The sequence below is a fragment of the Ylistrum balloti genome, unplaced genomic scaffold (assembly GCF_031769215.1).
Source record: "Ylistrum balloti isolate Yb309-2 unplaced genomic scaffold, AGI_CSIRO_Ybal_v1 Utg369802, whole genome shotgun sequence".
Classification (NCBI taxonomy): Eukaryota; Metazoa; Mollusca; class Bivalvia; order Pectinida; family Pectinidae; genus Ylistrum; species Ylistrum balloti.
This window is the reverse complement of record NW_026781979.1, coordinates 718,738-732,056: the sequence shown is the minus strand read 5'-3', so window position 1 is coordinate 732,056 and position 13,319 is coordinate 718,738. Positions and strand designations below refer to the sequence as shown.

The 13,319-nt window shown below is 33.5% G+C and overlaps 1 protein-coding gene across 1 annotated transcript; it reads right to left on the bottom strand.

Annotated features, from left to right (window-relative positions):
- Positions 1-4,259: 4,259 nt before the first annotated feature.
- On the bottom strand, positions 4,260-7,294 carry LOC132544576 (acetylcholinesterase-like). Its single transcript, XM_060208194.1, has 3 exons — positions 7,195-7,294; positions 4,662-6,150; positions 4,260-4,434 (listed from the first exon to the last, which is right to left on the bottom strand). The coding sequence occupies exons 1-3, from the start codon at positions 7,292-7,294 to the stop codon at positions 4,260-4,262; spliced, it is 1,764 nt and encodes a 587-aa protein (XP_060064177.1).
- Between the last annotated feature and the right edge of the window lie 6,025 nt (positions 7,295-13,319).

The following is a 13,319-nucleotide window of genomic DNA, read 5'->3' as shown; positions in this document are numbered from 1 at the left end:
ATTATATGACAGGGAACAAACTCACTCATTCCTACAATGGAAATATTTAAAATGTGAAAACTGAACATTTGAGATTACCAGCTGGGTTACGGCTCTGTTCTTGGAATATACGAAGTTTGTACAATAAGATTAGTGAACCATCAATACACTTAATAAAACAACCAATTGACATTCTGTGTATTCAACAAACCTGGCTTTCTTCTGCTATTTTCAGTCAGGAAACAAGCATTGCAGGTTACACTGTTGAATGTGCTAATCGTCCAAATGACGATAGGCACGGCGGTGTAGCGACATATATTAAATCTGATATACCCCACACTAGACGAAATGACCTAGAATTGTTTGACCTTGAAGTTCTCTGTGTACAATTAAATTTTGAAAATTCAAGACCAATCATCATAATAAATATCTACAGACCGCCAAATTGTGATTGAAGACTTTGGTTAAACAATTATGAAAATTTTATTGGAAAATGTCTCAGTGAAAATATGGAACTGATAAATATAGGTGATTTCAATGCGAACATTCTGAATGAAAAAGAAAATCTGTGTGATCTTACAGACAAGTGTATAGATCATTTAAAAACTTTGATTCTAAGCTATGGTCTGCCATAGAAATATCTGATGATGTCAATGAATCACTATCTACATGGCATCAATTGTTCTCATGTGTTCTCGATGAACATGCTCCAATAAAGGAACACAGTGCCATAAAACCAACGCAATCCGAGTGGACGGACGATGATATCCTTGACAATATACGTTACAGAGACCAATTAAAGAACTCAATGACTCAATATAGAGTTCAGCGTAATAACGTTCAGGATATGATCAGATAGGCCAAATCCCATTACAAAAATGTTATTTAGATAATTCCCGAAATTTGTGGAAACTCTTCCGTTAAGTCGCTCCAAAACAATGTTCTTCATCCCCTACTATGTTGAATATTGACGGAGAGAGTATATATGATAAAAGTAAATTGCAATTTTTTAAAATATATTTTTTACTGAAATTGCTGGTAAGTTATCTGCATAACTTCATGATCTACAGTCTTCTTTTGACAAACTTAAATAAATATGTGTCAGCAAACTTGACAACAGGTAACAAATTTTCTATCCCAGCTGTTTCAGTTGAATTTGTGAGTAATTTCCTGATAAAAAGAAGGCTGTAGGTGCTGACGGTGTTAATGCTAAGCTGCGGAAGCTTGTTCATAATCAGGTTGCACATTCACGGACATATATTATAAATCTTAGTATAAGAACATGTAAATTTCCTGACCAGTGGAAAATGGCCAAAGTTATTCCTTTGTAGAAATAATAACTGATTTTAATAATTATAGGCCAATTTCTGTTTTATCCAATTTATCTAAGATACTGGAATGGCATGTACTTACTTATTTTTACAAGTTTTTAAATGAACACAAGCTCATTGTCTCATCAAAGTCTGGTTTTAGAGAAAAACATTCGTGTGAAACAGCCATGTTAAATATTGTTTACTCTTGGGCCAAAAATATTAATGATTGCTTTTCACAGGTGTAATTTTTGTAGATTTTAAGAAGGCCTTTGGTTTATTCATTCTGTTTTGTTAGAAAGCTTAAATTACATGAATGTGATGAAAGTTCATTATCATGGTTTGAATCATATCATTCAAATAGAACACAAAAAATCTGTTTGTCTGGTACTCTGTTGGAAACAAATAACATTACACATGGTGTACCACAAGGTTCAATTTTAGGCCATTTACTATTTTTGACATTTATCAATGATTTATCTTTATCCGTTGATACAAATACCGAAATGCATGCTGACGATTCCAGTTTCCATTATGCCAGTAAATCCTTAGAAGATATACAAAATGTTTTGCAGACAGATTTTCGAAAATTTAACAAGTTGGTGTAATGAATGCCCAAAAACAAAATGTATGATTGTTGCTTCAAAACAGAAACTCTCCAGGACTACAGATTATAAACTTAGCCTGAAACTTGGTGACTGGCTACACTGAATTAGAACAAGTGGACAATGAAAAATTTTTAGGTATACATCTGGATTATTGTTTGTCATGGAAAAGTCATGTTGACAAAGCAGTGTTTAAAATTAGAAAATGCTTAGGTTTGTTAAGGCGTATACGTTCCTATCTTCCCATTCAAGGTAGAATGAAGTTTTAAACTAATGTATTTTTCCCCATTTTATTTATTGCTGTACTGTATGGTCTGGATGTGATGCAAATCATATGGGTAAATTATATAAAGCCCAGAAACAGGCAGCAAGAGTTATACTTGATGTGCCATATGATATACCTTCCTCTGATATGTTTTTTGTTTTAAAATGGCTTCCAATTCAAAAATATTTTAAATTCAAGAAAATATGTTTGTTTTACAAATGTATTCATGGATTGGTGCCAAATTACTTTAGCCACAATATCAAACTTGTTAATGATGAACATAGAAGATGTACCAAGTTCTCCGTGGCAAAAAATGTTATTGTTCCTAACCACAGAACTAAATTTTACTCAAAACATTTTTATATCTGGTGCTCAGGACTGGAATAGTCTACCCAGTCTGTTAAAAGACATTCAATATTTTAATTCATTTAGAGACCAACTAGTTCATTATTTTTGGAATTCTTAACTGTTCTTTTTAATGCAAATTTTCCTTTTTTGATCTATGCTATATTAGCGTATATCCTGGTAATTTTACTTTTTGCTATGTTAGCATATATGTATATACGACTTAAAGCCATTTAATTGACAAATCAAATTAGCACAAATATGTGTTTGTGCTATCTTTGATAATCTTGATTAATACTGACTGTGATATGTTATAATGTCTTTCACTATTATAATTTTGTATGTATTTTAGCATCTGATTGTGATATCATGTGATACATTTACTAACGAATGTAATATGTTACTAACTTGAGAACCATGTGGTAGATTAGCCTTTGGCTAAACATGTATTGTCCTCTTTAAATAAAGTCTATTATTATTATTATAATATTGTGAAACCCCCTCCGTTAATTAGTATTTGAATTTAAACATATCTATGGATTCTGTTGAAAGCTATGCCAGAGAATAAGTGAAACGAAATATATGCTACGTTGGATACACTTTCTGAGTGGGTTAAATCAATTTAGTTCTTTTTTCATGAAAGAATGTGAAGCTTGAAATCTGAAATGAAAACAAAATCCAGGTCAGTTTTCTCGATCCTCTTGTTAAATCCGCACTTCCAGATTTGCATGAAAGGTTTTCTTATGTGCCTGCAGATAAGGCGTCCTATAGACGTAAAACGAAATACTGACTAATCATGGTTCGGCATTACGATCATTTATATTGCCTGCTAAAGATACGGATATAGACCTCCCCGTTTGAATTGGATTCCGAAGCTAGGCTTCAAAATTTAGGCCCTTGGTATCACTAACGAGTCCTAAAAGGACGAAACAGATGTATGATGCAGTTTAATTCATTGTTTGGCTCTACTCTACCTCACTCTAAATTATGAAAAAGTGTTATCCATCGTATGTTTTTGTATAATCTTCAAAAGAATCCATATAAACATCGTTTTATTGCTGGTGTGTCTTGCTTTTCAATCAAGCCTTTGTCAAAACCACAAGCCACCGTTCTTGGTACTGGTAAATCTTGGATACAATCTTATGGTGATACTGTTGATTCAAGAAGTTGACTTAATAGTATGAGGGTTTAGATGAACTCCAGAGAGCTATTGATTAATTTTCAACACTTTCTTCTAAAAAAACATTTCTTCTGTAAGAATATTTGTTTTTCCACCCTGTACGCCACAATACCCCATTTTAAACTGAAATGTAAACGTTCTCTTGTTATGCGAGCTTTTTGCTTCAAGAAATGTTATCGACAGTATTAATATGTAGATATGAAAGTGGAAAAACACCTTTCTAAGATAGAATTAGACAGCTGTTTTGTTTTCCTGTGGAAAACATGACCACGATGTGTGGGTTTAATGGTGAAAATAGGCCACTATGATTTCATTATTGTTCTTATTTTTCAAATGATTCAATATGAACAACAAAGTATCATAATCCCAAAAGGAGGAAATCAAAATGGCGATTATATAAAGGGAAGGTAATCAAGAGATATTTCATTTCGAAAAAAGGAAATTCATTTCAAGAATTAACAAACAACCAATATTCTAAATTCAGTAATTATAACACTTAGAATGTAAGTGGTAATAAAGAAAACTTTTATTCAGAAAACACGGATATCAAAACATCAATGCGATGACTGATGTGTTTATCCTACGACACTCTGAGTATTCTTCATCAATGACGGAAGGTACTGGTTCCAAAACTGAATCCTATCCAGCGTTACATGATATTGTGGTGATATATTGCTGTCCAAGTGCTGATACAGCCCAGCAACTGCATCATATCTCGGCCAATGAGGAAGACCAGGACCATTCGGGGATCTGTGAAATGCAACATTGAGTAAATGATTCAGATATAGCCTGATATTGGATACACCTCAATGTATTTTCTAAAGTTTAATGTACTTATTTTTTTTGTAAATTTAGCACATTCATGTCTACAAATTAAACATATTGATCGATCATGCTTTAATGCTAAGCCTAGGAGTCGACTTTGGAAAATTAAAAGAGAATGAAGGAAATCTAGATGGAATAAACATATTACATACCCATTTTTCGCAAAATTGGCCCAGTAAGTCATCATGGTCAAAGAGAGCAATGGATCCTGTGGGTGAGCATCACCATAGGAAAACAAATACATTAGTTCAGAGCCATGACTTGACCCTATGAACCACGAAGGTCGAGATACCTCAAAATATTGTACTTTGGTAAACATAAATTGAAACGTATTCCTGCCCATTGTCAATCCAGGGGTTGAATGACAGTTAAGCGTTTTGACTGTAGGTGCTACCATCACTCCATCTGTGTACATATTAATAATGCTTCTGCTCTGCTGTCTGTCGTTATCATTTATATACATTTGACAAATGGCGTCAGCAACAGGCTTCATTCCATTGAAAAGTTCCTTCGCAAATAATGGCGAAAGAACATCACAGAGAATCCTAGTTGGTATACCAACTGAAGTATTGAAATTATAATTTTGTTCTAAGGTATCCATACTGATATCTAGGAGAAGCGAACCTTCTGAATCTGTATTGCCAAACATAACGTCTAAAGATCGAAAAAACTGAGAGCCTGGTGAGGAAATATTGGCCATTGTGTCCTCTGGAAAAGCAGTGATAAAGTCCCCATCGACTACAGGGGCATCTCGAAGGGAAATTTTATAACCTCTATATTTGTCGTCATCAAAATTTGATTGCGCCTGAAGGATTTCTGCGGACGATTTCCCCCTCAAACATTGCACAAGTGCAAATGAATTAACATTGACATCAATCTCATTAATGCAATTCAGGAAAATGCCATATCCTCTTGAAACTTTCTTTGGCTCTAAACTCATTGCCAGAGGAGAATTAGCAGGTCCGCTTTCCCCTATAACTCGTTGGAACAGACCTTGGTTTTGTGGGTTAAGAGCTTGTAACGCTACACTCATTGAGCCAGCTGATTCTCCGAAGAGTGTAATGGAGTCTGGGTTCCCACCAAATGCAGCAATGTTTTGCTTTACCCATTGAATTGCAAGTCGCTGGTCCCATAAACCATAATTTCCTAGTGAGGCATCGTCCATTGTACTCAGAAACCCTAGAAGACCTAGTCTGTAATTCACAGTAACGACAATAACATCTCCTACATTTGTAAGAGACGATGCGTCATAAATGGTCGCTTGTCCAAGAACATATCCACCTCCGTGTATCCAGATCATCACGCTCTTCATGTTTTGTGGGGAAGCAGTGTTTGGGGTATAAACATTCAACTGAAGACAGTCTTCAGACATATCCTTGTTCTCAAGTATTTGGGGAACATATTGTGGGTCTTGCATGCATGACGGTCCAAACGAACTGGCATCACGGACAGTTGTCCAACTACCAATTGGAACTGGCTTTTTCAGTCTTAGATCCCCGACAGGGGGTTTAGCGTAAGGAATATTTCGGTACTGATATACGAATTGGTCTCTGTTCTGTACGGCGATGCCCCTGACAGGTCCAGATGGTGTTCTTACCGTCTTGTAAGTCACACCAGTTGTAAAACCCGCACAAACCAGCACTAGTAACAACGTGACCGGTTTATTAATCATTTTTATTAACAATCTGAAATAAAAATGAATTCCAGTTATTAATATTACGCCTGTTATTAATAAAAACATATATATGATATACCTTAGATAAAAAGGTTTAGACGTAACCTACTGGCAAATTCAATGGATCGCTTTAGATATCTGTATTCAGGAAAAACTTTTATTATTCATATTGCATTACCAAAACATTTTTAAAATAGTTATTAAGTTTCCGCTTGTAATGACCAAATCCTCTGTTTAAAGAGTAAATCCAATAAGACGAACAACTGAAAGAAGATACTGCAGACATGGTTATCGTGACGTTACAATACAATGCGAAAGTTGTAATTTTAGTACCATTATTTTAATGGCCGTTAAGTATTATTGTAATAGGACGGTGGCATGCTAATCTACCTGAGGCAAAATTCATATAAAAAATTGAAAATGATTTTCTACACAAGGAGATAATTCATATGTTTAACTATTTGTTCATATTTCGAATCATTCTTTTGATAATAAATATCGCTAAAAATAGCTATTCTTAACGTATATAAAGAAACAAACTTTTTGTCCCTGAGGTTTGCCGTAATCTGCATGGCACATTTTACTTTATAATAAACACATGGACCTGACGTTATTCCCAAATTATCGGATGTATGCAAGTTACGATATTTATTGTGGTTAGTGAACTCCCCATTTAGATTTTGACTTTCTTTATCGATTTTCCTCATTCGCCTTCTAAGCTTCAAAATATAGGCTCTTAGCATCATTGACCAGTCTACACGGATGAAACAGTTGCATTATGCAGTTTAATGAATTGTTTAGCTCTAATGTATACAACTCTAAATGTGTGTGTCTTTTTCACACTTACTATGGGTGGAATTTCTCTTAAAATGAAACATTTCATAACATGTGACTTACCAGATATAGTTACAACTCTGATGTAAAAGTACCACCGTGTAAAATACTTAAGATTTGACATGTAATGCATATTGCAGGTCAAAATGATTATTATAAGCTCATAGAGGTCCTACCTGTGGTGGTCAGTCCAGTCTTATCCAATGCCAGAGAACAAATGAGAGGTATTGGGTTGGTAGGAAGGGTAAAGTAATGGATAAAGCCCGTGATAAACATTATCTAATGTTGGAACCACCAGCCTTGCTTTTCATGTGTTGTATACTTATCTTAATCCTGAGTGATACCACACCGGCCAACAAACGAATGGGAATTTTTATCTACCAAAGTAAAGAAAACTGAAAGTCTTTAGGTCTTAACAATATATATATATATATATATATATGAATTTGGCGTGTTTTTGATAAAGTTAGTATTGATGCCTGATCACAATTACAATAGACAATGTCATTCGTTGTCATTCGCTGATCTTATAGCTAGCACATGATTGTCCAACAGGCATAACAACGAGCATAGAACACACCGTGTGTGATACCGTTCACTACTAATTATTTGCAAATGACATCTTCACGAAACGTTTCGGCCATATTTTCATAAACATACAATTCTTTATTTATTTCATACAGGCTATTGGTAATGATAGTATGATATATACGCAATTTATTTAATACTGTAATATGCATTGATAAGAAGGCTACATGAATGTAAGTATATCTACAATGTATAAGTAATGCCATACATATATAAGTAATATGGAGCCTTTTCTTAGAGCGTAACTGTGCAACACAAATGTAGTAACCTATTGGGAGATCAACTTAATTATAAAGAAAACATATTTCAGTTTGAACGTTGGTGTTGATTACGAAATAAATGTAATTAGAGCTCATAGTGTGCACAGCGGTGATTTTCAAGAAAATAGAAACTATGAAACTAATATGAATTGCTAACAGGAAAACCATTGCATCGTCATGCATAAGCGATTACGCGACATATATCTTGAAATGTGTTAATTTCATGGTAACATTTACTCTATACGTTAGCTTGAACTGCATCAAATATAAATATATATATATATATAATATAAAATAACAATTAAAGTATTAAGTCCCCAATCCTCTGTCTCTCTTCATTTATACAGTTATCGGTAAGTGTTTTCATATCGTTGGCACAGAAACCTCACGTCCGACATTATCATAAACAGAGCCAAACGTCCGACACCGTCAGACAGAACAAAGAATTATTGCGATATGCCAGCGAAACAGTCCTGTATCATTTTTCAATGTATCACCAATGGACATAACTTTCAAATGAAAGATAAGTTTACATATCTTCAATCCTGTAAGGGTCACTCACCATGAAATTAATAATAACAAGGATCATGTATTTAGTGACAAAAGCAACTGAGCGGAACTTGCTTTGGACCACAGAAAATATATAACACATTCTGAAATCTTAAAGCTGAAACCGATCATAATTTAGTAACAGGATATATCTGAAAAGTTTACCTTCTGCGATAAATCTCGCGCGAATAGCAACTTTCAACAGAAATTTAAAATCAGATACAGAATAGTCAAAACGAATTAATTCACATTATATGTCTATTTGTGAGCATGTACATAATATCAGGACTGGCGTTATTAATTCTTCAGGACACGATAAACTATGGAGGAATCGTGACGATATTGTCAGGACGAGACTCTATAAAATATTCTACAGTCGAATTTACCGCATTAAAACATGATTGATATATTCTTCAACTTAAAAAAATCAGTAGTAATTTCGAATTCTGATAGCTCAGCTTAATTACATTAAATTGATACTTTACAAAATGTCTTATATTTAACAATAAATAACTACACTGTTTATTCTCCTTATAGATACGACAACCCAGTACTAATCCCATTGGAAATAAGCATTCTTCTTCAAGGTTGTTCTGATTGCAGTGGACAACAAATAAACAAATTCTTAAGAATGCGCATGGTTTCAATGTTGCGTCGTTTAATTTGTATATGACTTAATATAAAGAGCCAGGATGTATCAACCAAACCAAAAACTTACAGACTCTGAATAACATTAGAGATTCTAGTTGAGCATAAGTGCTGAATATTACGTGTAATTAAATTGGCATTTTGAGTAGTTTCACAAGTGTTTTAAATGAATAAATTACTGTAAGTGTACTAAACACTTGTTTTGGTAGCAATAGCCGAGTGACAAATTAGCATGGACTTTTGTTCTGCCAATGAATTTCTATGATGATGAATCTTTATATAAGCTGAAAGTAATGTACTTGTACTGTACATGCGTGTGTAAATGTGTATGAGGTATAGGAGACGTCAGTTTTTCTCATGAGCAACTTCGCATTAGCCTTGTTTAACACCTGATTATGTGTTAAATCTTCCTTTCAAATGTTTTTAAATGTGTCATACATTTGATTATCTTTAGATATCTTACCTTTTGATAGAAATATTCTATATATATTTTGCCTGTTATTCGATTTCGAATCATCATGCAATCTTGTCGAAAAATTGATGACGTGAAAAACAAATATGATTGATGTATCATGAAGTAATGATAGGAGAAACTGTTATTATGAAAACGTTGACATCGGAGCATTGTTACAATGATAGGTAAAATGTGATTATACGACTCTGTAAATATTTTTCATCAGTGACGGAAGGTACTGGTTCCAGAACTGAACCCTATCCAGCGTCACGTGATGATATGGTAATATAGTGCTGTCAAGGCATTGATAGAATCCAGCGATTGCGTCGTATCTCGGCCAATGCGGAAGACCTGGACCGTCCGGTGATCTGTAAGATGCAAAACTTAAGTAATTAATTTAGATCAAGGCTGGTATGGAAGACGTTTCCCATTGTGTGTGAGTTTTTTTTGTTTTTTTTTTTTGTTTTTTTTTTTTTTAATTTTTTTTTTAACATACTCATATGATAAAATATACGGACATCTTTCTGCATTCATGATTGTTGTGTTGATTAAATATTTGTAGGTCATTAAATGTTTATTAAAAATACTAAGGAGTAACTTCTGGCTGTTCATGTAATATTGTCTTGAATTTCATTTTGTATTGATTATTTACAGTACAATCGTCCATCTATCTACTGTATATGTAATGAAATGTAACTATGATTTATTATTTCTTGTCGTTCAGGTAGTTCATTCCTTCAGCTTTTATTGGATACAATTCGATTAAATTATTTTCATTTTTACTTTATATTACTTTTACTACCAGGATCACACCTCTAGATATGTACTCATGAACTACTGATACAAATTTTGACAATTTGAATAAAACATTTTGTTCAAATAATTCACTTTTATAGCAAAATAAATATAAATACGTATCACATTAATACAATTGAAATGCATAATATCATGCATGGCTGTCCCCAAATCTTACATGTTTTGGTCTTTTTTCATGGGAAAGTCGTTTTCAAAACCAATTTTTTCGTTTTCAGTTTTTTACGGGATAATATTTTTTTTTCAATTTCTTTGAAGACGTTAACATAAATACATTAGAGTAAACAGCATACCTTAACATACTATTTTTAAAACTATGATCGATTACGATTTTGTTGGCAATGTTATGAAATGACATCGTAGTACTGTTCCGATAGTCTGATAATATTGTAATATAACAATATCAGTCATTTACATCTTTCGCTTTTACACAATTACAACTAATTTCCTCTTTAAAACATGGCATAACATCAGGCCGGCTTTTCCTAACGTTTCGCTAAAAGTTCTTTTCAGAATCTGACATTGAAATATTTCATTTATAGAAAGCAAAAAGAACGCTGTTCTATATTATTTCAATTATGAATATTTACGTTCTGCATAATCGCTGATGATCATTATCGCCTTTAAGTGGCATTAATATGTAATACCGATATCCGTGTTTATACCTCTGCTGAGCGATCATCGTGTTTTTATACCATTACTAAAAAAAACAAAACTTTTTGAAATTATTAAATTTACTCCGTTTACAAAATTTCCCACCATTATCCATAGGCTTCGTCTTGTAATCAGCAAAGAGTCTCCAAAACTAAAAGCCAAGGTGAAATGTAAACTCAAAAAGCGGATATAAATAGTGCGTTATACAAAACGGATTTCCGGGTTCTGAAAAGAATTAATTCACTGAAAGGTCGATTTACATTAAGACTAATATTTTTCTAACAATGGAACCGACAGTTTTTGACGCGATCAATTCACTTGTATCAAGTTTGTATTAAGATATCGTTTTTTTATTGTTTGTTAAAATTTCAACGGGGATTAACAGCATATAGCTTTATTCATTTTTATTTCAAAACGTTTTAATTTAAAAAAAAATTGCATACAACATACCCAGTCTTAGCGAAATTGGTCCAATATGTGATCATGATCGATGACAATAATTGATCCTGCGGTTGAACCCCAGCTTACTTGAACAAATACGGTATTTCAGCAGCATGATCCACTCCAATGAACCACAGGGGGCGCTGATTCCAATTATTTGGTACTTTGACAAACATAATCTAAAAAATTTTCATCCCCATTGTCAATCAGGGGTTGAATGACAGTTAAGCGTTTTGACTGTAGGTGCTACCATTAATCCATCTGTGTACATACTGGTTATACTTCTGCTCTGTTGTATGTCATTTTTGTTTTTTCTATATGCTTGGCAAATGGCGTCAGCAACAGACTTTATTCCATTGAAAAATTCCTTCGCATATAATGTCGAAAGAACATTACAGAGAATTCTAGTTGGTATACCAAATGAAGTATTGAAATTATGATTTTGTTCTAAGGTATCCATACTGATATCTAGTTGAAGCGAACCTTCTGAATCTGTATTGCCAAACATAACGTCTAAAGATCGAAAAAACTGAGAGCCTGGTGAGGAAATATTGGCCATTGTGTACTCTGAAAAAGAAGTTATAAGGTCCCCATCGACTACAGGGCCATCGGGAATTTAAAATTCAAAATTTAATATCTCTTGTAGAATTTCCGCGAACGACGACTTTCCCCTCAAACATTGCACTAGTGCAACTGAATTAACAATGACACCATTCTTATAAATGCAATTAAGGAAAATGTCACATCCTCTTGAAACTTTCTTTGGCTCTAAATTCATCGCAAGAGGTCCGCTTTCCGCTATAACTCGCTGGAAGAGACCTTGGTTTTCTGGATTAAGAGCATGTAACGCTACACTCATTGAGTTATTGATGCCATTGATGAACGTTGACGGTGTCTACGACTTTGCAATATTTAATCGAACTTGTTGGTTTATATTCTTAATCATTGATCTGTATCATAAATCTTGAGACTGATATTGTACAAAGTCTGTTTTGTTTAAAGCTTGGATAATAAATAAGTGATATTTATTTTCATATTTGTGTTATATATTCACTTGTGTTTCATTTTCTACTATAACGCATTAAAACTTTCTTGGTTATGTGATAAATCATATGGTGTATATAAACCGTACATAATAATAATACGTATTATAAAAGAAAGACAAAAGCATACACACACAAGATGGTTTAGAGTTGGAACATCACTAGCAATATTTTGAAATATCTTGCACGCCAAACTCAATAAATCAAGTGTGCGACTTATGTTACCAAACGGAGTGTCTCATTCCACAATAACTGTTATAAATATGCAATATTTACATCATCGAAAAACTTATACAGTAGATACACCGATGAATTAAGCCTTTTTGTTTGATTGTGCAATACTATTTTAGATGAAGATAGAGTAAACGTTTACCGTTACCTTTGGAAAAAGTCGATAACTACTTTGTTTTTTTATTGTGATATCGACAAATTCCAAAGATGAGCTATCGGAAAAGTGATAATATTGATATATGTCAAATTTCTCAAAATATGTTTTCGTTTTAGTAGACGTTGCACAATAGATGTCGATGCGCTCTACATACAATGTACAAATCAAAATGCATTGCTGGTAATCCACCAATAGATAGTGAATTCTTTCCTGTTTTGATCACTTCAGTCTTGTTCTCTCTGTGTCAAAGGCCGAGTAACAGATGTCAGGTTCGTAGTAAGGGTCAAGAAAATTCCGAGATAAACATTGTAAAAGGTTGAAACCCTCAGTCTGGCTTTTGGTAGATTGTTTATTTAACTTAGTCCCCAGTGATAACCGCAACGTCTACCAAGCTTAAAAGGAATGTAAGAAAACCCTAATGCTATTAAACATAAACACGATGCGTCCAGTTGATTAATTGATT